This window comes from Myotis lucifugus, unplaced genomic scaffold (assembly GCF_000147115.1).
Source record: "Myotis lucifugus unplaced genomic scaffold, Myoluc2.0 scaffold_211, whole genome shotgun sequence".
Lineage (NCBI taxonomy): Eukaryota > Metazoa > Chordata > Mammalia > Chiroptera > Vespertilionidae > Myotis > Myotis lucifugus.
The window spans coordinates 2,058,921-2,084,712 of NW_005871259.1; the positions used below are offsets into that span (position 1 = coordinate 2,058,921).

Genomic DNA, 25,792 nt, shown 5'->3' on the forward strand with positions numbered 1-25,792 from the left:
AGCATCATTATGATCCTTACCTAAGTTTGTGCTTTCATTGTTAGTTGCAAATGTAATTTTCTAATTCTGACATTTCTTCAGTATTTAATTTTCCTGTGAAAATACACTTTCACTTTCCTTCCCCTTTCACTCTCTATTTTGGCTATCATATGGACTTAGGCATTTTAAAGTAATCCATTACCATCATCTTGTGGAGAAATGGTCAAATTTTCCTGATTTTACCACAGGACTCCCTTTAAGCTTGGTCTCGTTTCCTTTAAACATGATCTCATCATCTTTGAGGACTTCCCTGCTTTCTACCACAGAAAGGTGTCATTCACTCTGGGTTTTTTGTTTTTGTTTTTGCTTGCTTGTTGTTGTTTACCATATTTACCTTGTCCTTCCATGTTTCAGATCAGGAATCATGTATTTCACCAAACCTACTTTGGTTTCTTTTAATGGAGGTTATTATTTAGAAATCAAAATCTGGGTACTTGATATGCTGCTTGCTAGTAGATTGTCATTGTTACTGTGTTTTCATTGCTTCTAGGCCCTCTCAGAACCAGGAAATAAGTATAAACATATATGCACACACAGACATGTATTGATTATCTATAACTGTGTAATAAATCACAATATTAGCAGCTTAAAACATCACTCATTTATAATATCACAGATTGTATGGAATTTCAGGTGTCTAAGCATTTCTGCTCTGTGTCTCACAAGGCTGGAGAATCAAGATAGGTCTGTGATCTCATCTGAGGCTCAAGGTTCTGTTCTAAGCTCATACTCATTTTCCTGTAGTTGCAAAACTCAGTGGTGGCTTGCTTCTTCAAGTCTTTGAGCTCAGGGAAAACCTAAGCTTTTATTGAGATACAACATATCCATTTAAAGCATACAATTGAATGACTTTTAATATATTCACAGATTTCAACATCTGTCACCAAACAATTTTGGGACATATATCTTCAAAATATCAAACAGCATATGGGCAAGGTTATTCATTGGGCATTATCTGTAGTAGCAAATATTACAAACAATTGAAATGCCCTTCCATAGTAGGCTGATTGGATAAACTATGATAAGTCAATCTATAGGCACCACCGCAATAAAGCGAGTATCCCAATAAAGCGAATTGTAATCTTTTTGCAGGTAGAGGGTCTTACCTTCAATTTGTAAAAAATGCAACATCTGTGAAGCACAATAAAACAAGGTATGCCTGCCCTAACCGGTTTGGCTCAGTGGATAGAGCATCGGCCTGGGGACTAAAGGGTCCCAGGTTCGATTCCGGTCAAGGGCATGTACCTTGGTTGCGGGCACATCCCCAGTAGTGGGTGTGCAGGAGGCAGCTGATCGATGTTTCTCTCTCATCGATGTTTCTAACTCTCTATCCCTCTACCTTCCTCTCTGTAAAAACATCAATAAAATATATTAAAAAAAATAAAAATTATATATATATTCTTTGAAGTGATAGAGTATCTTGATGTTATCACCAACAGAAAAATAAGCAGCCATGCCTAAATTAAAACCAAAATCAAACTTTGCCCACGAACTAGGAAAACAATTTCTGGCATAATTATCATATCCATAATGGTATCGTGTATTTTAGATATCAGTATTGCAACGTTAAGGATAAAATTGTTTTTGTTAGGGAGCCAGTCAGTGATTGAGGGGGGATGTATTTAAGATTTCATTCCTTTTGGGACTAGAACTATACAGGTTCCTATTGGGTTTGTTGTGTGTGTATGTGGGGGAGGGGGTATTGTATGTTTGTTCATTTCAGGGTGCCACATATTTTCATCCCTGACTACTATCTATTTGGTTACTTACCCTGATGGCAGTGGGGTAAAATGCCTGGGTTGGTTGGTTTGTTTTGTGGTATGTTTTTCAAATATTTTTATTGATTTCAGAGAGTAAGGGAGAGAGAAATATAGAAACATCAGTGATTAGAGAGAATCATTGATCGGCTGCCTCCTGCATGCCCCACACTGGGGATGGAGCCCACAACCCGGGCATATGCCCTGACTGGGAATCGAACCGTGACTTCCTGGTTCATAGGTCAATGCTCAACCACTGAGCCATGCCAGCCGGGCTAAAATGTCTGTTTTGTTTCCATTCCTGTTTTAGCTAAATTGAAACTTTTATATTCTCTGTTTAATTAGTTTGTATAAATCTTGAATCTACTAAAGTGTAGACCAAATTTTCATTCATACAGAGTGCTTGGTTATAAAAAGTTTTCTTGAGCTACATATTTGACTTTTATGATGAAGAAATATACCTTGTACTTGGCTTTAAAAATTCATCTTTCTGTTCACAATCATTATTTGGGTAAGTTTAGTTTTGTTTTTTAATGAGAAATCTAGATGTAAGTAGAACAATCTAGCATCTTTCCTATCTTCCTTTGTAACTGTATCCAAAACTCCTTAATCACATCTTTAAAAACTTTACATGACCTAGTTTCTGACTCCATCTGGACTACTTCAGCCACCTCATTCTGACTTTGACCTTATACAGTTATTTCCTCTGCCTGATCTTCCCTTTCCCAGATCCTCTCATGTCTGGTATCTCAGGAATATTTACATCTTAGCTTAATGTCCTTATAAAACACTTTTTATATTATTCTTTACCACATTTTAATTGTTTGCCTAGCATTTATTATTTGCTGATTTTCCCCCCACTATTTTCTTATTTCCTTGTCTGTCTATCCAAGTAGAATGTAAACTGTCTTATTCACCACTGTTCCTTAGCACTTACAACAGGATTTGGACTAAATGAGTGCTCAATAACTGTTGAATAAACAAATGAGTGATCCACTAGAAAGAACCAGTCTTCAAATTTATGAACTTCAGGGTCTGTAATTAACTAACTTCTTTGGGCCTCAATTTTCTCATTTTGCAAATGTGTATTAGTTTCCCTACTTGTTATAAGATAGAGTAGACTTGTTTTTTATTTTTTATTTTATTTATTCATTTATTTTTACTTGTTTTTTAAAAGGTAATATGTTGTCATTCATAGAGAAAAGAAATATATCAGCCTTTATTTATTGGAACATTAAGTCAAAATAAAGTCATAGTAGACTAATGAGGCTTTCCTGGAACCCTTTTTCTCTTTCTTTTTTCCTTTTTTTTTTTTTTTATCTCACTGTTAGATATTTGTGAAATCTCTTGAGATTGATCTCATACCAAACATTAAGAGCACAAACCAGTAAGATGCGTGAAAGAGGTAAACCTCTAAGAACATCATTCAAGAAACTGAGGTTTTGCATTGGCCAGTGTAGCTCAGCGGGTAAGTCAACCTGCTCACTGAAGGTTCTAGGATTCCAGGTTAAGGGCATGTACCTGGGTTGCAGGTTTGATCCCCAGCCCTGATGCGTCAAGAGAGGCAACCAATGTCTGTCTCTGTCTGTCTGTCTCTCTCTCTCTCTCTCTCTCTCTCTCTCCCCACCCCCCACTTACCCTCTTTCCCACCTTTCGCTCTCTCTAAAAACCAATGGGAAAGAATATCCTCGGGTGAGGATTAAACAAAAGAAGGAAAGAAACTGAGGTTTTTCATCTTAAATTTCCTTACCAGTTAATAAAATTAAGGCAATTCACCTAATCTCATAAGCATGTTTTCAAAATCTGTAAGCTGTAATGTTTCCTCTTCCCTACTTCATAGTATTGCTATAAATGATATGTGAAAGTACTTTATAAACTATAAATCATTCGTGAAATGTATGGTAATCATTAGGATCAGATCTGAAATTGAGGTTTCTTCTGCAAAACTCTTGGAGAATGCTAGTGATGCTCTTACTTATGTGTAATTCCTAAAAGGCTATTCCAAAAACGTGTATTTTAAAAATATATGAAGGTACTTGGCATCTGTCCCTCCAAAAATATGCATTTAAAACTAAATCCAGGGCCAGGTAAGGCACTGACCCAATACACCAATGTTGCAGGTTCAATCCGAAGTCATGACACATACAAGAGTCAACCAATGAATGCATAAATAAGTAGAACAACAAATCAATGTTTCTTTCTCTTTCTTTCCTCGCACCCCCCCCTTCCTCTCTCTCTCTCTCTAAAATCAAACAAAAAGATTTAAGGTACTGTTACAGCAAATAGTCTTGATAGAATTATCTGTTTTCTATATAAGGCCACAGGAGAAAATGTTATTGCCTCTTTTTTTTTTTTTTTTTTTAATCATAGCCCAAAGAGCCGATTGATTCAATTAAAGAAAGAAAAGCTGGAATACTCTCCAGGAGAGCATGAATATGGATTATTTCCAGCCCCCATTCATGTTGGTGAGTATATACAATATATTGCTGAGAAAAAAATGGGTTATTTCTTGAGTTTGGGTGAAATGTTTCTGCATTCCTGTTATTATTTATTTATATCCAGTGGGGTAAAGCTCTTTTTTCTTTTTTTACCATTTAATTTATACTTAACTCTAAAGAATTCTGCAAACTCTTTGCTGTCTAAGAGTCAAAATGACGTAAATCTTACTAACTGGAGTTTCAATAAACAACACTATACCTGTAGCATTTGATTCCCTAAGTATGTCATCTAGAAAAGCCCAACTATTCATCAGTCCACTTTCATATTTCAAAAGGAGTGAGATGATTTATGGATATGTAATAATCAAAGGAAAAAGGCCCCCTGCTTTTCCTGATCTTAATCTGCTTGAAAATTAAGCAAGATTTATCTTTTTTTTTAGAGAAAATGTCAAGGCTTTGTCTTTGTTTAGCATTTGGGTAATAGTACCTCCTAGGGTCCTACTGTGAAGCATCCCAAATAAATAAAAAGTACCGAGAAGACTTCTTCCCATTTTTTTCAACACCTTATCCAATCCATCTCCAAGTTTTATTATTTCCATTCTTAAAATATATCCTAAAAAAGTGGAAAAAAAATAAAATAAAATAAATATATCCTACTCTCCAAATTCCATTGCCATCACTCAAGTCCATGCCACTATGCCATAGCCTTCTAGCAGATCTGTCCGCTTCCATTGTTTCCTTCCAGTCTTCCAATCCACTCTCCACACAATAAAAAGATAAGTGATTTCATAACTTGAACAGATCATACTTAAAACCTTTCAGTGGCTTACCATTGGAGAAATCAACAAACCCCTTATTCTGACTTTTAAGAATGATATGGCCCCTGACTACCCCCATTATTCCCATATATTTGTTCCTATCTTTTCCTTATTCACTGTATTAGACCATGCTGCTCTTCTTTCAAATCCTAGACTATACCACGCTCTTTCCCATAAGAGGATTGTTATACTTACTATTCCCATTGCCTAAAAATCTCTTCAAACTCTTCTCATGATTGGTTTCCTCTCATTCTTTAAGGATCAGCTGACAGTATCAGCTTATATATAATTTTCTTTAAAATTGCATTCATGCCCTAACCGGTTTGGCTCGGCGGATAGAGCGTCGGCCTGTGGACTGAAGGGTCCCAGGTTCGATTCCAGTCAGGGGCATGTACCTTGGTTGCGGGTACATACCCAGTATGGGTTGTGCAGGAGGCAGCTGATGGATGTTTCTCTCATGGATTTTTCTAACTCTCAATCCCTCCCCCTTCCTCTCTGTAAAAAATCAATAAAATATATTTAAAATAAAATTGTATTCATGGCCCTTGCCAGTGTGACTCGGTTGGATGTCATTCCGTACACTAAAAGGTTTTGGCTTCAATTCCCTATTAGGGCACATGCCCAGGTTTCAGGCTCTATCTCCAGTAGGGGCTTGCAGGAGGCAGCCCATCAAAGTCTTTATTTTTAATCTTTATTGAAAGTATTACATATGTCCTCTTTTTTTTCCCCCATTGACCCCTTCTCGCCCGCCCCTGCTCTCTCCCAGCCTCCGCCCCAGGCCTTCACCACACTGTTGTCTTTGTCCATGGGTTAGCCTATATAATAAAAGCCTAATATGCAAATCGACCGAACGGCAGAAAGACCTGTCACTATGACGCATACTGAACACCAGGAGGCAGATGCTCAGCGCAGGAGCTTCCCCCAGCCCTCAGGCTCCGACTGGCGGCGGGGGGTAGGGGGGGTCAGCGAGCAGGCAGCGCCAGGCCAACCAAGGTGGGTGCCAGTGGAGGCCCCCGGTCGCCTCGCAGATTGGCCCTGATCGCCAGCCAGGCCTAGGGACCCTACCCATGCATGAATTTTGTGCACCCGGCCTCTAGTGCACATATATACATACAAGCTCTTGATCTCACATTGATGTTTCTTTCTCTCTTTCTCCCTTCCTCTCTGTCCAAAAATCAATTTTTAAAAATATTTAAAATAATAATAAATAAAAACTACAATAAAATTGTTCTCATGATTGTCCCATCACAGAGGGTTCTTCCTTTATTCTACATCACAGAACCCTGTTTTTCTTTTATAATCTACTAGAGGCCCGGTGCACGAGTTCGTGCACCAGTGGGATCCCTCAGCCTGGCCTGTGGGATCAGGCTGAAACCGGCTCTCCAACACTCCCCTAGAGGTCCCAGATTGTGAGAAGGTGCAGGCCAGGCCGAGGGACTCCACCGGTGCACGATCGGAGCCGGGGAGGGGCGCAGGAGGTTGTCCGGCCTGTCTCGCTCAGTTCCAATTGGCCATACCCCAGCAGCAAGCTAACCTATTGGTCAGAGCGTCTGCCCCCTGGTGGTCAGTGCACATCATAGCAAGCAGTTGAGCATTCTTAGCATATCATTAACATACTAGAAGCCCGTTGCACGAAGATTTGCGCAATAGGCCTTCCTTCCCCTGGCTGCTGGCACCGGTTTTCCTTCGGCACCCAGGACCCAGGCCTTTGGTCCGGCCACAGCAGAGAAGCCAAGCCTCTTCAGTCTTCAGTCTTCACTCCAGCTAGAGCCTTCAGTCTTCGCTCTGCGTCTGCGTATGCAAATTAACTGCCATCTTTGTTGGGTTAATTTGCATAGTCACTGATTGGCTGGTGGGCGTAGCAGAGTGACACCAACTGTTTCTCTTTTATTAGTGTAGATTATGCTTTGATTGGTTGAATGGCTGACTGATGACCGGACACTTAGCTTTTTAGGCTTTTATTACATAGGATAATTACTGTACTTGTTTATTCATTTTTATCTGACTCCCCTATCCTATCTAATAATAGACAAACATGGTAATTGACCGTACCTTTGCTACACTTCCCATTGGCTAATCAGCGTGATATGCAAATTAACCGCCAACAAAGATGGCGGCTACTTTGCATACTGCAGGCAGGGCGGGCCAGTACCATCCCGCCTGCCCTGCCGCCATCCGGGCCTGCTATCTGCGACCCGGGGCAGCGGGTGTCCGTGTGCGACCCAACCCGGGGCGGCCGGGCAGTGCAGCAGCAATCGGCCAGCCCACCTGGGCGTCCCGTGTGCTACCCGACCCGGGGCAGCGCCCCAACCCCCAGATCGGCCCTGCCGTGTGCGCGACCCGGGGAGGCAGGCAGGCACCGAGGGATCGGGCCTGCCATCTGCCACCAGGGAGCGGGCCTAAGCCAGCAGGTGGTTATCTCCCGAGGGGTCCCAGACTGTGAGAGGACACAAGTGGGGCTGAAGGACACCCCCTCCACCCCCCTCCCCCGCCAGTGCACAAATTTTTGTGTACCGGGCCTCTAGTCCTATATAATAAAAGCATAATATGCAAATTGTCCCCTTGACTGAGAGTTCAACCAGGGGGTGGGGCCAGCTGGGGAGGGGAGGAAATACCCAGCTGGCCACCAGCCGATAGGGATCCTACCAGTGCATGAATTTCATGCACTGGACCTCTAGTTATGTTATTAACTCCAGGAGTACAGGATCATTTGTCTTTCTTATTCTCCTTTGATTTCCCAGTGCCTAATACATAATATAAGTTTAACAGTTTTTTGTAGTATAAATGAACGAAAAGAAGGAGAAATTATGATAAATTGCTGAACGTGGATGACAATTTTTTCTCAGGAACAACTTACTGTGTAGCAGATGTTGATCCTATGCACTATAATATTCTCTTCAACTATGACTCTCTTGACCCTTTTGACTAGGGGCTCTTCTCTGGTTTATGATTATCAAATCTCCTTTTTCTCCCTAGAGAGCCCAGCACCATAAGGGTATTTAAAGTAGCAGGTTTAGACAAGTTTTGCAATAAAGATGAGTTATTGTATATTGAGTGGCTGGAGAATGGTGTAACTATAACATAGAGTTACAAGGCTTAATTCTCAGCTAGGTAACTATGCTTGTACTTACTTAATGAAGGTAAGAGTTCAGCTCCATATTCTCTAGGCATAATGCCAAAGTTCTCTTGAAAGAATCTTTTGTTTTTATTAGTGATGCCGTAGCAGTGGAAGCAGCTTCTTAGCAGATCGTGCTATTTCCTAGAACCTGCTAATGATAAATAGGCTTTGAAAATAAGAAGTAATTTACAAGTCCTGTTTAAAGGAAAACACAGCCATTTTGGTCTTACTGGTTTTGTCCTGTTTGGGAAATTAACTTAGATCTTGGATGAAGCTCTAACTATGCAAGGGGATGAAGGAATCAGTCAATTCCAAGGGGAAAAGGGAGAATAATGGGTAGACTAATATTTCCTGTCATGTCTCTGGCATGAATTAGTAGTTAACAAGTCTAGAATGGAAATTCCTTTATTTAAATAAAGATTTTATCTCTGCATCCTCACTTTAGTTCTATTAAGACTAATTTGTACTCAGTAAATAAAAAATAGAAAAACTTATCCAAGTAGTGACTCTTTTCTCTGGTGAATCAGGACTTTATCTTTTTTTTTAAATCCTCCCCCAAGGATATGTTTTTATTGATTTGAGAGAAAAAGGAGGTGGGGGAGAGAGAGAGAGGACCATTGATGCGAGAGCAGCATCAATTGGTTGCCTTCTGTATGCACCCCTCTCAGGAATCAAATGTGCAACCTTTTGGTGTTATGGACTACATTCCAACCAACTGAGCCACCCGGCCAGGGCTGAAACAGGACTTTAAATCAGACTGTTGCAGGATATTTTTTTTTTCAGGATGTGCTATTTTGTTTTTCAAATAATCGTTTATGATAGGATAGAGAGGGCGGATACTCAGTTGTTTTAAACTGGTCACTTCCAATATCATGTAAACAGAAAGCATGACTGAGTCAGCCAGACCTGGGTTTATCTCTGTCTTTGCCGTATTAGTTATATGAATAAAATAGATATATAAACAAAATTAAATGCATCTTACCATTGGAGTCATATTCAATAAAGGTAAAGTAATATTTAGTTTTAAATGTTTAATAAAATCAGGTTTATTTATCTTAGAGAAATAAATTTTAATCCTCACCCAAGGATATGCTTTTATTGATTTTATTTTTGAGAGAGAGAGAAACATTGAGCTAAGAAAGAAACATCAATTGGTTACCTCCTGTATGCACCCCAACCAGAGATCAAACCTGCAGCCTCGGTTGCCACTCACTGTACTAGTAAGTCATTCAGACTTAATGCCAAACCTTGACTGCTTTTCCCAATATAGTGGAAAGAACATAGACCTATGTGCAGAAAAAAATTAACAGCAGACCTAAGACTTTTATTCTTAGAACCTCCTCCTTGCTAGGTTGGCCATTACCTGGCATCAGGGAACTTGAAAACCATAAACAGTTTCCTCTATTGAGATAAAACTCCCTAATCAGTGATGGCGAACTTGAAAACCATAAACAGTTTCCTCTATTGAGATAAAACTCCCTAATCAGTGATGGCGAACCTATGACACGCGTGTCAGAGGTGACACGCGAACTCATTTTTTTGGTTGATTTTTCTTTGTTAAATGGCATTTAAATATATAAAATAAATAACAAAAATATAAGTCTTTGTTTTACTATGGTTTCAAATAACAAAAAATTTCTATATGTGACACGGCACCAGAGTTTAGTTAGGGTTTTTCAAAATGCTGACACACCGAGCTCAAAAGGTTCACCATCACTGCCCTAGATGGTAATAACAGTGTTTTACTGTGTTCACTGTGTATAAAGTCTATGGTTTCCACTGAACACCTGCTTTCTTTCTAAAAGTCTGGAATTTTGGTACATTATAGGCAGAGGATACCTATATGACCAGCCACCAATTAAAACCTTCATTACTGAATTTCTGATGATCTTCCTTAATAGACAATGTTTCACAAATGTTGTCACAAAGCCTTGCCAAAGATTTCATCTTCTGTGACTCCACTGGGAGAGAACTTCTTAAATTTGTGCCTGGTTTCCTCCAGATTTTGCCCAGTAGCCTTTTTCTCTTTACTGATTTTGCTTTGTTTCCTTTTGCTATAATGACCGTGAGTATAACTATATGCTGAGTCCTGTGAATCACCAAACCTGAGGGTGATCTTGGGGATCCTTGACACACCTTAGAATCAAGCACATATGAACAACTCTTCCCATTCCATACTCTTGTAGCTATTTGACCTTGAACAAGTTACTTATCTACTCTACATCTTAGCATTTTCATCTACATATTGAAAATGCTTTCATCCTGAATAGTGAGGATTATGTGAGACTTACTTTGTACTTAACACTGAGTGACTGCCCCTTCCCCTTGACTTACTATAACCAAATACTCAATGTCAAGTGAGAAGAGCAAAGCCATCCCAGTCATTTCTATAAAACTGGGGTATAAGTAGAAATAAGGAAATAATAAAGAGTAGAAGTCAATAAAATATTAGACAGGTTTGAAAAGAGCAACAAAATTCATAACCTCTGCCTGCACTAATCAAGAGAAAAAGTAAGAGATAACACAAATTACTGGTATCCATGCAATAGGTCCTACTGTCATTAAGAAGCTATTAAGGGATTATTCTGAATAACCTTAGGCCAGGACATTGAACAATGTATATGAAATGGATAAATTCCTTTAAAAATACAACTTAAAACTGATGCAAGATGAAATAGAAAATCTGAATAGCCTATATCATTTAAATAAATTGAATTCCTGCTGCATTTCACCCCATACACAGTTTCTCTTTCTCCCTTTCTCTTTCTCTAAAGTCAATGAATAAAAAGTTTTTAAATAAATATATCTAAAAATTGGCAAGGCCTTTACCCTAAAAATGAAAACATTTATCTGAGAAAGACCTACATAAATGGAGAAATATGCCACATTCAGAGATTGGAAATATTTGGTACGATCTAAATTATATTACCAGTAGGCTTTTCTGTAAAAACTGATAAACTGGTTCTAAAATTTATATGGAAATGCAAAAGACCTAGAATCTTCAACATGATCTTTAAATAAAAATATTGAAAGACATTATCAGACTTCAAGAGTTACTATAAAGCACTTTAATCAAAACTGTGGTATTGGCATTCATATATGGAACAGCATAAGTAGCCCAGAAATAGAGCCACTTTTCTGTTTTTATTTGATTTGTACACAGGTACAAGCCCTTGACTGGAATCAAACCCACAACCCTTCAGTCCATGGGCCAAAGCTCCAACCACTGAGCCAAACTGGCCAGGGCCCCGCATTTCGTTTATTCATTCATTTGTCAGTGGACATTTCTGTTGTTTCCACCTTTTTACAATTCTGGATAATGCTGCTATGAACATTAGTTTACTATTCTCTGTTGAGGACTCTGCTGAGGATATTTTTCCATTGATTTTTAGAGAGAGGGGAAGGGTAGGAGAGAGAAAGAGAAAATTTTAGTGAAACTATCAACTACTTTATTAACAGAAAGATCTTGCAAAACATCTTTATTGAAAAACAGCAGTGTACTCTTGTCACACTTTTAAAAATATTTAAACTTATTTTAACTGACTATTAACTTAAACATTATATATATTTTTTTAACTTTAAATAGTTGTTACTCTTTCATTGGTTTTTTCTATTCAGTATAGGAAATTGATTTTATACAAGTGAATGATAGATATGATTTTTACATTTTCTCTATATATAGGTTTGTTATATTTTTGAGAAATTGCTTTTAAACCATAAACATGTATTATATACAATCTTTAACATCTGTTCTCTCAATTGAGCAACAAAACATTGAACAATATTCCTTAAAAAACACAGAAGGGTCATATAGAGTAAGGAAATTGAAGAAGCCTCTTTAAGGTTGAAAGGGGGCTTTGAAATTGGCTTTAAATAGTAGAATTTTAATTTTTAAGAAGTTAATTATGAATATCCATGTAAACACTATTGAGTTATTTAAAGTCAGGGAATCCTGTTATTAAAAACTCTTATACTTCGCCCCTTTTTTTAAAGTACATTTTTATTGATTTCAGAGAGGGGAAGAGAGAGAGATAGAAACATCAATGATGAGAGAGAATCATTGATCGGCTGCCTCCTGCAAGCCCCCTACTGGGGATTCAGCCCTCAACCTGGGCATGTGCCCTTGACCAGAATCGAACCTGGGACCCTTCAGTCCACAGGTTGACGCTCTATCCACTGAACCAAATCAGCTAGGGCTATTCTTCCCCTTTTTATAGTCAGCTTTATATTATGCATAATAATGGAGAATAGGTGCCAGATGCTCTAGTTAGTAATTTTAATAAACAATTCTTGCCTGGCTGGTGTGGCTCAGTGGTTGAGTGTTGACCCATGAACCAGAAGGTCATTGGTTCAATTCCGGGTTAGGGAACATGCTGAGGTTGGGGTCTTGATCCCTGGGGTTGGGGGAGGGGGCCGTGCAGGAAGCAGCTGATGATATTTCACTCTCATCAGTGTTTCTATCTCTCTATTCACTTCCTATCTCTAAAAATCAATAAAAAGTTTTAAAAATAATAATAATAAAAAATTCTTAGTGTTTTGTTTGCTTCATAATGTCCTGTGTATTTTTGGTAGTAAATTTGCTATGCTAGTTGTTTTATATAGACTACTATTAAAATATGTTTTTAGCATGAAAAAAAGTAGGTAAAAATTAGTGATGGAAAAATCCATAAAGTTAAAAATTAAATTTTTATTTTTCTAGTCAGTGCATATTAGATCTTGTGTATGAATAGATGTTTAAATTGATAGTTTTTTGTTATTGTTTTTGTTTCAGGAAAGTATCTAAGGCAAAAAAGAATTGACTTCCAGCTTCCTTATGACATCCTTTGGCAGTGGAAACATAATCAGGTACAATGAACCTATCTTACCAGGTTTCATTCTTAAGGCATGGCAGGGAGGGAATGCAGATCTTTTTCTCTGCCTCCTTGTTATGCTCTCATTTTAGGAAATATAAAGTGTCCCTGTGAAGGTTAGAGACTAAAAAAAAAAAAAAAAATTTGCATTCATATTTAATGTGACCTATTTGCCTTTACTCATAATTCAAAATAGCAGTGAGTTTCTACTTTCCTGGGCAATCTTCTGTTATTATTCTGGACTTTTATTTTGGTAGCATAGATTCTGTTCTGTAAGAATCCTGTTTGATGCAGGTCTCCAGAGAATTTAGATGTACTGCAAGCAGCACGAAGAAATTTCAGGCTTTATTTTTGTTGGCTCCTTCCCATCAGTTTGGAATTTATTTTTCACATACAAAGGAAACAGGGAAAATGTTTAACACTCTTATGCTTTTAAAAGATCTTTAAATATATTGGGAACTAAAAATAGGAAGATACTAGTTTTCTCTCTTGCCTCCTGCACGCCCCTACTGGGGATTGAGCCCCCAACCTGGGCATGTGCCCAGACCAGGAATCGAACCAGTGACCTATTAGTTTATGCATGGGTTGATGCTCAACTACTGAGCCACAGTGGCCAGACTTTTTATTTTATATATGTTTTTATTTTTTAAACAGAGAGGAAGTGAGAGGGATAGAGAGATAGAAATATCGATGAGAAACATCATTGATTGGCTGTCTCCTGCACGACCCCTACTGGGGATCAAGCTTGCAACCCAGGCATGTGCCCTGACTGGGAATTTATCCAGTGACCTCTTGGTTCATGGATTGATGTTCAGTTAGAGCCACACCAGCTGGGCTGATGCATTCTTAATTACAGTGTGAGAGCTCCATTTTCCTGCTGGCCCTATCTATCCTCTTTATTCACTAAATTAATTGCCTTAATTAAAATGTGAAATGTGTTTTCCAACAATACCCACCTTGAAAAAGCCAGGGTACTAATTTTTTAAAATTTCATATACATATCCAGTTCATATAAGCAATCCCTAGGCAAGTTTTTCTCTTTTTTCATAGAGGCAAATAGAATCTTAATTTATCCAAATGAATAGCTTTGATTTACAATGTGTGATTTTCATTTAAGTTAATCCAACAACACGCTAAAGAAACACTCTCCGGTTTGATTCAGTGGATAGAGCATCTGCCTGCGGACTGAGGGGTCCCGGGTTCTATGCCAGTCCAGGACACATGCCCAGGTTGCAGGCTCGATCCCCAGTGGGGGGCGTGCAGGAGGCAGCCGATCAATGATTCTCTCTCATCATTGATGTTTCTATGTCTCCCTCTTGCTTCTTCTCTGAAATCAATAAAAATATTTAGAGCCCTAACTGGTTTGGCTCAGTGGATAGAGCGTCGGCCTGTGGACTCAAGAGTCCCAGGTTCGATTCCAGTCAAGGGCATGTACCTTGGTTGCGGGCACATACCCAGTGGGGAGTGTGCAGGAGGCAGCTGATCGATGTTTCTCTCTCATCGATGTTTCTAACTCTATCCCTCTCCCTTCCTCTCTGTAAAAAATCAATAAAAAATATTTTTAAAAAATATTTAGAAAAAGAAGAAGAAATATATCAGTCAGCCCTGGGCAGCGTAGCTCAGTGATTAGCGTGTTGGCCCATGCACTAAAGGGTCTCAGGTTTGATTCCCAGTGAAGGGCATGTACCTGGGTTTCTGGTTTTTTCCCCAGCCCTGGTTGCGGCATGTGGGGGAGGCAACCAATCGCTATGTCTTTTTTTTTTTTTTTAATATATATTTTTATTGACTTCAGAGAGGAAGGAATAGGGAGAGAGAGACAGAAACATCAATGATGAGAGAGAATCATTGATCAGCTGCCTCCTGCACGCCCCCACTGGGAATCATGCCCACAACCCGGGCATGTGCCCTCCTAGCTCATAGGTCGATGCTCAACCATTGAGCCACACTGGCTGGGCTCCATGTGTCTCTCTCACATTGATGTTTCTCTCTCTCCCCCCTTCCTCCCTCCCTTCTATTCTCTCTAAAAAATCAATGGAAAAAATATCCTTGAGTGAGAATTCACAAAAAAAAAAAAACAACGTTGTTCAAAATGCACTTTCTTTAAACCATTTTATATTTATATTTTTTCTGTTGAACCTAGTTCTCTCACACTGATCTAGTAAGTCACCTTCTAATTTGGGGTAAAAGGTGATCACATCAAGAGTTTCCCTCAAATGTATCCAGCCCAGAAAGTCTTGTAACTATTTCCATATAGGCAGAGCACATGGATAACTTCCTGTATTTTTAGTAATTAATGCTGCTGTCTGGCATTTGAAGTTAAATGCTATATTAAGATTTTTCTTTTTTCTTCTAGCTATACAAAAAGCCAGATGTCCCACTATATAAAAAAATTCGTTCAAGTGAGTAATTTGGGAGCTATTTTTTCTGTCTCCATATCATCAGTGTTCCTCTTGGTCTGACGCTTTAAAAATTATCCTGTATGTTCACAAACTATTCTTTACTTTCTTCTTTCAAGATGTCTACGTTGATGTCAAACCCCTTTCTGGTTATGAGGCTACCACCTGTAACTGTAAGAAGCCAGATGATGACACCAGGAAGGGCTGTGTGGATGACTGCCTCAATAGGTACTATACTAAACAGATTCCTTAAAAAACATAGGCTTTACGATCTATATAAGATACTTCAGTTGGAGGGAAAAGTTAAATATGCTCTTTGATTTTGCCTCAGGAAGTTCCACATTGATATATAAAACGTAATTAATAGGATGTTTTAGTCAGCTGGGGCTATTATAACAAAATACCATAGATTGGGTAGCTTAAACAACAGAAATTTATTCCCCACAGTTTAGGAGGCTGTGAAGTACATGGTCAAGATGCCAGTAGATTCGCTGTCTGATGAGGATCCACTTCCTGGCTTATAGACAGCTGCCTTCTTGCATACTTACATGGCCTTTCCTCAGTGCATGCTCATAGACAAATAGTGCCTTTTTAACAGGGGCACTCCATCATGAAGTTCCCACCCTCATCACCTAATAGAAACCTGTTTTCCTCTCAAAGGCACTACTTCTAAATACCATCACATTAGGGCTAGATCTTCAGCTGTGAACTTTGGGAGCACATAAACATTCAGCTCAAATGTGGGATGAATACAGTAACAGGAAAAAATGATATTTAGAGTCTTACATACCCAGTTTTAAATCTTGTTATTTATTAGACCTGAAGAACATTATTAACCCCTCTAATAAAAATAATACCTTTTATGAGGAGTTTGTGAGGATTGTATGAATCAATGTTTATAAAGTATTAAGCACAGTTCTGGAAACCTTCCTAGATCTCTGTATATAGTAGCCATAATGAGGGAGTAAAGTAGTCTGGTGGCAGTGAGAAATAAGAATGGGTTCATAAACCATTAGCATATAGCAGATAACACATGAGAATCGAGTCAATGATAGCAACAAGAAATAGTAACACTATTGTCAGAGATAGAAAGTAAGGAATTTAACTGGTTTGAAGATACAAATTATGATTTTCATTTTGGACCATTAATTTTAAAATGACAATGAGATTTCAAAGTGGAAATGTTTAATAGAGGCAAAAGAGTGAAAATAGATTTGTTGGTTTTGGTAATATAAGAAAATTTATAGCAAAAAAGAACCGTTGAAATTCACATCAATATTTTTTGTTCTACATCGTTTTCCTGGGCAAAGGCAACTGCTTTCCTGGTCTCTAGTCAATTGTTCTCATGGCTGGGGAAATCAGTGTTTTAGTACCTATCTCCTGCATCAACATGCCAGTTGTGAAATTGTACCTTACATACATCACTGTAAATTTCAAAATCTTCACATCTTAATTTGCAGCATCTATTTTTAGATTTGGGTAAATTTACAGTCTTGTTTTCAGGCACAATGTATAGAAACATGTTTTACTTTTTTATATAATTAAAGGGCTTATCTTGGTTATTTATAAAAACAAATGGAATATATTTCAGTGCCTTCAACTCTAAAAACCACAAATTTTTAGCAACCTCTGAATGATTGTTCTTTGGCAGAAATTTTTTAAATTGAAGTCTTTTTTCTCTCAATACTATGTTATACTTATATTTTAGTTATTTTGTCCACCTAAACTATATTGTTGTGTGTGTTATGAAATATGGAAATATACTAGTGGGTGTAGGGTATTACGAACAGGGAGTTATAATTGAAACCACAAAAATAAATGAGCCTCCTAAAGAAAAGATGAACAAAGAATGTGTCATAGAAGGTACACAGGAAAAAGGGCTTCCTGTTTAAATAGAAAGACAGAAATTGTTATTGGAAGAAAGGTGGGAAATCCATTATCATAAATTATCAACAAAGACAACAAAAAGAGGGCATTTTCAGGAGAGCTGTTCAACAATATTCTTACAGCAAAGAAGTCAGCAAAAGAAAGAATAAAGGTGATGAATTTGACAGTAAGGCAGTGTCTTTTGCACAAGTTAAGTTGATTGTCTTAAGTTGAAGAAGAATCCAATGGAGACTTTCTCTGCTTACTGCTCACTTATGTGATTTGACACTGTACTATTTGTCCTTTAGATAAGGACAATATTTTTTGGAAGAATAAATGAAATGACTCTGAAAATACTTAAATTGTAAAGTATTAAATACTTTCTGTATAAATAAGTTACGATTATAAACATAATATATTTTGATTTACCAATATATTCTTGGTCCTCCCTTGTTCATGCTAAATACCCATACTGGGATTCCAAACTATAAAACAACTAAAAGGCTTCTATTAAAGATCCTAGAAATATAAAAAGGAAAGCAGTGAGAGGGCATATGCATAACCACATTCACCTACTGTGTTCAAAATTGTTTACTTGTTTATTCACTCCAAATTACAGGTTTAGCTAGTTATATAGACTGCTAATGTTATTTCCAATATGGAAATGTCATTTACACTAATGAAATATGGATTCCTATTTTTTTTAAAAATAATAATATGAACATACTGACCTTTACACTTAAAAGTAGTTATGATGGTAAATTTTGTGTGTATTTTACTACAGCTTTTTAAAAAATCTGTAAATGGCCATGAGCTACTTCAAAACAAGATTGCAGTATAATCTGAAACTATTAATTTCTCTGTGGGTTGCAGTTCATTTACTCTTAGCACAAAGCTAAATAAGATAACTTTTACCCAGGATGCTAAGTGGACAATTAGCTTAATAATTTGCAAGGAGCATTTGGTGTTTACAACTGGATTTGGAAATTTATAGTGTTATTAATTTTTTAAGTTCTATATTATTACTTGTTAAGCTTGTTAGCCAGTCTAACCTTGTTAAAATAATTTGGTGTATTCATTTTAAGAATTCCTATAAAACATAAAATGGGTTTATGTAGGCATATAATGTTAATTGACATACAATTATTGCTTTTCTTTCTAGAATGATCTTTGCTGAGTGTTCCCCCAACACTTGCCCCTGTGGTGAGCAGTGCTGTAACCAGAGGATACAGAGGCATGAGTGGGTGCAATGTCTAGAACGATTTCGAGCTGAGGAAAAAGGTTGGGGAATCAGAACCAAAGAACCCTTAAAAGCTGGGCAGTTCATCATTGAATACCTAGGAGAAGTTGTCAGTGAACAGGAGTTCAGGTAATTGATGATAGTCAGTAAAATGGTAAAAGTATCAGATTAGAATGGAAAATGGAATATTTGAAATTTACTTTCAATTTAATCATTAAGTGGCTTTGAATAATCTTTCTCCTTTCCAGAAACAGGATGATCGAGCAATATCATAATCATAGTGACCACTATTGTCTGAATCTGGATAGTGGAATGGTGATTGACAGTTATCGCATGGGAAATGAGGCTCGATTCATCAACCACAGCTGTGACCCAAACTGTGAAATGCAGAAATGGTAAGGAAGCAGGGGATGGTGAAACCAAGAATCCCATAGAACAGAAAGCATTGAGGGTATCCAGAGATTGATCTTTCCACAATGTCAATCAGCTTACACAAAGTAGCTTAGGCATTTCCCTATTATACCAGATCCTCCTGGCAAAGAGTAAGCCTCTGCTATTTCTTCACTTCATCCTAACTACTTAGTCGGCCTACGCTCCAAGGAGCCTCGGGTTTGATTCCCAGTGAAGGTCATGTATATGAGTTGCAGGTTCGATCCCCGGCCCCAGTTGGTAGAAAATGTCATATATAAATATATAAAACATCTAGTATTTATTTACTGCTTACTTTGTCCTACGTACTGTTACATGGTTTGTCTCATAACAGTTCATTCAGCATAGGCCCACTGAATTTGTCACCATGAGATATAAAAACAAGTGAATCTCTACCTTTAACTTTTGTCCTTTCTCTATAGGTCTGTTAATGGAGTATACCGGATTGGACTATATGCTCTTAAAGATATGCCAGCTGGTACAGAACTCACTTATGATTACAACTTTCATTCCTTTAATGTTGAAAAACAGGTAAGCATGTGCCCGGCCAGTGTGGCTCAGTGGTTGAACATCGACCTATGAACCAGGAGGTCACGGTTTGATTCCCAGTCAGGGCACATGCCCAGGTTGCGGGCTCAATCCCGAGTGGAGGGTGTGCAGGAGTCAGCCGATCAATGATTCTCTCTCATCATTGATGTTTCTATCTCTCCCTCTCCCTTCCTCTCTGAAATCAATAAAAATATATTTTTTTAAAAACAGGTAAGAATAGTAAATCCAAGAGGGAGGTTGAACTTTGTCACAGTGCTCTGTATAACATAGGCCTTCAGTAAACATTACTGAGTTGTAGCCATTGAGAAGTACAGTGGAAAAAGCAGTTTTTCACTCTTAACTCCACTTTTATCTAGGATACACAGGTCTATGTTATTCTTTCAGAAGAGATTGCCCTATCATTTTTAGTCTCCAGTCAGTTCTTAAGTATTCTGGTGAAGTTTTTTCCAATATTTAATCTTATCTTTCAACTATTGTGAAATCCACTTCATTCTCAATTAGTTGTTTTCCTCTATGTGAAAGTTTCTTCATTCAAACTTATTGTTGGGTGTCCAGATGCTCTGGCATCCTATTTGAACTTATAAATGAAACGGCAGCCTAAAAGCATTATTCTCGTTCCTTTCAAAGCAACTGTGTAAGTGTGGCTTTGAGAAATGTCGAGGAATCATCGGTGGCAAGAGTCAACGTATGAATGGACTCACCAGCAGCAAAAGCAGCCAGCCTATAGCCACACATAAAAAGTCTGGACGGTCAAAAGAAAAGAGGAAATCTAAGCACAAGCTGAAAAAAAGGGTGAATAATAATTCCATGGCTTTCCTCAGAGGCAATTACTGAAACAAGGGAAATGCCAAAGGGTGGCATCTTCAGAGTGGTTTTAATGTTCTTGGAGGTGATTTCTGATTGATGTTTTTTCCCCCCTGCATTCTGATCCATCTCTTTTTCAGAGAGGCCACCTCTCTGAGGAACCCAGTGAAAACATGAACACTCCAACAAGATTGGCCCCCCAATTACAAATGAAGCCCATGTCCAATCGAGAGAGGTAAAAAGTAGATTTTCTTACCTGAGCTCTCTAAATTATGTGATTTGCTTGTCCGATTATTGAGCAGCTGTATATTTGAGCCATTTCTTTTGTACAGGAGTTCCTTAAATAAGGATTCAAGGGGTCTGTGAACTTGGGTGGGGGGGAAATTGTGTCTTTATTTTACCTACTTTCTAACTGAAATTTAGCATGACCTTAAATATGACTGTAGGCAACAACAACAAATGTGTGTGTGTGTATGTGTGTAGTATTTGCAGTTTCCGTGAGTTTTGCCACCAATATTCATTTTCATATTATGTTATAGGTGTTACACATATCTCAAAATATCACTTAGGTTTATCTCTGCCTCAAAATTACAATAGTTGTTAAACCCTCAACTAGATATTGTCATGTGTTAAAAATTAATGTTTAAAATATTCTGAAAACTGTATTGCAGCATATTTAGTTTCCTTTTAATCCTATGTATTAAAATTACTTACATTTTTAAATTAATTTTTTAAATGCTTTTAAAAACATTGTTCAGAGAAGGATTATATGGGCTTCATCAGTCTGCCAGAGGAATCCATACTTTGTTGATATATTAACAGCAGTCAAAAGGATCTTTAGTCATTTTTACTCTTCCTTGTATTCAAGGATTTGTTCATGTCAGAGGTTAAACAATGTAAACATGTCATATTTCTCAAGATACTCTATTTTTTTTAAGATACTCTATATTTCCCCTGACTACACACTTCAATATCTTAGAAAGTTTATCCTTACTTACAATTTTACTATAATTTTAGCCACTTTTATTCTATTTCACTTTGTCATAGAAATTTTAAACTTCATTGAAACAGATGATCTAATCCAATGGTTCTCTATTTTATCTGCATGTTAGCCTAGGAAGCTTTAAAAAACTTCTGATGGCCCTAATCAGTGTAACTCAGTTGGTAGGAGCATCATCTCCTGCACTGGAAGGTCAAGGGCACATACCTGGGTTGCACGTTCTGTCCTTGTTTGGAGGGCTCTTTCTGGAGGCAGCTAATTATTGTGTGTCTCTCTCCCCCTCTCTCTTCCTTCCTTCCTCCCTCCCTTTCTAAAATCAATTTTAAAAAAAACAAAAAACGCTTTTGATGCCCAGGCCACACCCACGACCACTTAAACCAGAATTTTCAGAGATGGAATCCAGACATCAGTAGTTTATAAAGCTCCCCAAGTGATTTCAATTTGCAGCCAAAGTCAAGAACTATAAAATTGGTCTAATCTCCATTACAGAGGCCTATATTTGAAATTTATTCAAGGTAACATTGTTTTATATGTGTATTAGAGTGAAAATCAAATAATGGAATCATCAAAATAATGTGTAGGGTCAATCAAGATACATGTAACTCATTTACATTTAGAGATCCATGTGGAGGCATTGCTTGTAGCATCGTTGCCCAGTGCATATCCATCCTAAATATCTTAGCTTATATCTGCCAGTTCTCCTTCTCATAGCTAATCCTAAGCCTGTACTTTATCTGAAAAACTTTCTTTAGAATTTGTACAAAGACTCCATAAAGTTCTGCCTTCAAATCAGGTTGTTTCAATTGCCAAAATTTTTGTAGCCTTTAAGTCCCCAGGATTATCAGTAAATAATATAGGAAAATGTTTTATGTTATGTGAAAAAAAGTTAGGATGCAAAACTGAATAATGTTTTCCCATATATAATTTTCTTTATAACAGCTGAATTCACTGATAAGTATTCGTTTATAACATCTTAACAGTGGCTTACATAGAACAGACGTGTAATAAATGCTTATTGAATTAATGAATAAAAGGACTATTTTTTCTTTCCTTGCAGGAATTTTGTATTAAAGCATCATGTGTTCTTGGTCCGAAACTGGGAGAAGATTCGGCAGAAACAGGAGGAAGTAAAGCACACCAGTGATAATATTCACTCAGCATCATTATATACCCGCTGGAATGGCATCTGCCGAGATGATGGGAACATCAAATCTGGTAAAGACTCGAAAAGTTTCTGCTAATTCCAAAAGGTTATCTCAAAGTGATTACACTAGTTACTTTCAAACAAACAGTCTATTCAAAAATTCCTTTTGGTCTGTTCCAAAAAAGTTAAGATCCAAGCATATTAACACCAATCAGCAATAACCTATCCCTCCAGCTCTCCACCTTCCTGTTTCTACTATGGGAAATAGGAAGAAACCCCCTTCCACCACCTCCCAGACATCACCTACAGCCTGAAAGTCACTAGACATGAGATATAGGTAGTGGGTCCTTTGTCTTCTTTCCTACCTAGAAAATACCTTGCAGACACAGGGTAAATAGTGATGACAGATGCAGAGGAAAATGACACCAGTGTTAATTTGAAGACTTTTTGCCCCCCACATTTAGACCAGTATTATATAAACAGACCATCAGATTTCCTTTTTCTAACCTTCATGATTGAATAATGAGATAGCACTCCTGATGCAGATTTATTATCCAGAGCAGATTCAAAGAAGAGAAATTGGCATGTCTAAATACTCTTTCTAACTGAAAATAGTGTTCAAAAGCTCATGCTCTTACTATTTTATTTCCCTCAGAAAATACAGGCATTCTGCATTGTGCATGAGGGAATATGCTGAGCTAGGGACTAGATAGAAATTTGCCCAAAATCTTCTCTCCTCTCAGTGATTTGATTGGCATAAATTCTCTAAGTTTACAATTCAGTTAGTTCAAATCTTCTGGTAATGATAATAATTTCCTGAGTCTTTTATAGGTCAGGCACTGAGCTAGACACATTAAAAAGATGTTTATTTCATCTGCATAATTACTTCATGAGGAAAATACTACCACTAGTCCCATTTTACAGTTAAGAAACTGAGATACAGAGCGTTTAAGTAACTTGCCCAAGATCAAAATCTAATAAGTAGAGAAGCCACAGTAAAAACACAGACTCATTTTGAAGCTCAGACTTTCAGCTACTACACTATGTAGCATTTGGCTACTAAAATAAGCTCACTCTAACTTGCAGCATCTGTCTCTCTGGTAAACTTCATTGTTTTCTGATTTTCCTGTAAGGAAGAGAGAAAGAACTCTATGACTTCAACTAATCACTTAACAAAAATTGAGCAAAGGGCAGAAAGTCATTGGGGGAGAGAAAGCCACGTAGAGCTCCTCTTTTCCTGAAGCTAATTTTCACTTTATTCTTCCAGACGTCTTCATGACCCAGTTCTCTGCTCTGCAGACAGCCCGATCTGTTCGAACAAGACGGCTGGCAGCTGCAGAGGAAAACATTGAAGTGGCTCGAGCAGCCCGCCTCGCCCAGATCTTCAAAGAGATCTGTGATGGTATCATCTCTTATAAAGGTGACCATATCCACCCCAAATTCATTCTTCTTCGCTTTTTCTAAAAGTCATACCATTTATCCTCACTTGAGACATCCAAGAACAAGTGACAGTTTAGGATTAGGAAATTAGGAGGTTTATTTAGCTCTTCCTTTTGTCAGAGTATAGAATTACAGGACTGATTATAGTCTTTGGGAATTGTTGTTTTTAAATCCCTAGATATTATAGGTCAATTTTTTTTTCTATTTATTAGATTTACCATAAGTATTATATTTAGAAATCACATCTTTTAGCTACAGTATAGAAATAAGCAGGTCTCTGTCTTGGATAAAATTTTCCTGAATGAAGCAGTGACATCTATAATAATAAAAGCTTAATATGCTAATTAGACCAGACAGCTGACCGACCTTCTGGACGAAGCCGTGGCAGGGGCTGAGGCAGAAGCAGTTGGGGTGATCAGGCAGGCAGGCGAGCGGTTAGGGGCCAGCGGTCCCGGATTGCAAGAGGGATGTCTGACTGCCGGTCTGACTGCCGGTTTAGGCCTGATACCACAGGGATCCCTGTGAGATTGGGCCTAAACCAGCAGTCGGACATCCCCCAAGGGGTCCCGGATTGCCAGAGGGTGCAGGCCAGGCTGAGGGACACCCGCCCCCCGCCCCATGCATGAATTTCGTGCACTGGGCCTCTAGTAGTAATATAAGAAAAAAGTATGAACATATGGCATCAGTGGTTCTTAACCTTTTTTGATTGACAGATATTTAATTTTCTGATATTCAGAGAATCTCAGAAAAGCTATGCACTCTTTCCCTAGAAAAAATGCATGTACATAATTTTGCATATATTTTGGAGGGATTACAGGCCCTACATTAAGAAAAAAGATCTAGCCCTAGCTGGTTTGGCTCAGTGGATAGAGCATCGGCCTGCAGACTGAAAGGTCCCAGGTTCGATTCCGGTCAAGGGCACATGCCCAGGTTGTGGGCTTGATCCCCAGTAGGGGGCGTGCAGGAGGCAGCCGATCAGTGATTCTCTCTCATCATTGATGTTTCTCTCTCAACCTCTCCCTTCCTCTCTGAAATCAATAAGAAAAAAAAATATTTAAAAAAAAAAGAGTTCCCTTTAAAAAAAAAAAGTTTAAAAGAAAAAAGACCTAAAGTTACAAAAAAATTACTTCAAGAGTGTTTTCAGCTCAGCCAGCGTGGCTCAGTGGTTGAGCATCAACCTATGAACCAGGAGGTCACAGTTCAAATCCTGGTCATGGCACATGCCCAGGTTGTGGGCTCGATCTTCAATGTGGGGCATGCAGGAGGCAGCCAATCAATGATTCTTTCTCATAATTGATGTTTTTATCTCCCTCTCCTTGCCTCTCTGAAATCAATAAAAATATTTTTATGGTGTTTTCATGCAAATATCTTTACCCTACCCCGTTTCTCTTTCAAGACACATCTTTTGGATATGTGTTGGGGGTAAGGGTGGGGAAGGAGAGAGATTTTAATTTGGGTAGGGAGTTTGGTAATATACATGACTTTTTATGACCAGAAAATTTGGAGGTACTTAAAATAAAAGATTTTAACAAATAATTGCAGCTTTTGCTATCAATTTTGGCTGGTCTTCTCTTCCCTAAATTCTGACCCTAGCCTGTTTTGTTCAGTGGATAGAGCATCAGCCTGCGGGTTCAATTCCGGTCAAGGGCATGTACCTCGGTTGCAGGCTCGATCCCTGGCCCTGGCAACCAATCAGTATATCTCTCTCACATCAATGTTTCTCTCTCTGTGTCTCTCCCCCTTCCTTCTACTTTCAATGGGAAAATATTCTCAATTGAGGATTAACAAATAAATAAATTCTGGAGAATTTTTTTTCTTTCTTCTTTCTGTACTTTTCTTCATATTTGAGTAGCTTTTACAGTTTTGTTATCCCAAAAGGTCACAGTCTGCATTTTCAACCAGCC

The 25,792-nt window shown here is 38.0% G+C and overlaps 1 protein-coding gene across 6 annotated transcripts in view; it reads left to right on the forward strand.

Annotated features, from left to right (window-relative positions):
* Positions 1 to 25,792, forward strand: part of ASH1L (ASH1 like histone lysine methyltransferase) — a 124,895-nt gene that overhangs the window by 81,885 nt on the left and 17,218 nt on the right. For 5 of the 6 annotated variants that reach the window (XR_002831441.1, XM_023761597.1, XM_006097833.3 and 2 more), the window contains 11 exons: positions 4,167 to 4,261; positions 12,942 to 13,015; positions 15,374 to 15,419; positions 15,536 to 15,644; positions 18,445 to 18,651; positions 18,771 to 18,917; positions 19,374 to 19,482; positions 20,128 to 20,292; positions 20,445 to 20,539; positions 22,362 to 22,519; positions 23,716 to 23,868. Coding sequence is in view for 4 of the 6 variants with exons in the window: in XM_023761597.1 (XP_023617365.1) it covers positions 4,167 to 4,261; positions 12,942 to 13,015; positions 15,374 to 15,419; positions 15,536 to 15,644; positions 18,445 to 18,651; positions 18,771 to 18,917; positions 19,374 to 19,482; positions 20,128 to 20,292; positions 20,445 to 20,539; positions 22,362 to 22,519; positions 23,716 to 23,868 (1,358 nt within the window). In the remaining 2 variants the exon portion in view is untranslated. Of the gene's footprint in view, positions 1 to 4,166; positions 4,262 to 12,941; positions 13,016 to 15,373; positions 15,420 to 15,535; positions 15,645 to 18,444; positions 18,652 to 18,770; positions 18,918 to 19,373; positions 19,483 to 20,127; positions 20,293 to 20,444; positions 20,540 to 21,659; positions 21,820 to 22,361; positions 22,520 to 23,715; positions 23,869 to 25,792 lie in introns of those variants that run through there. The other variant, XR_002831442.1, reaches the window with a different exon arrangement.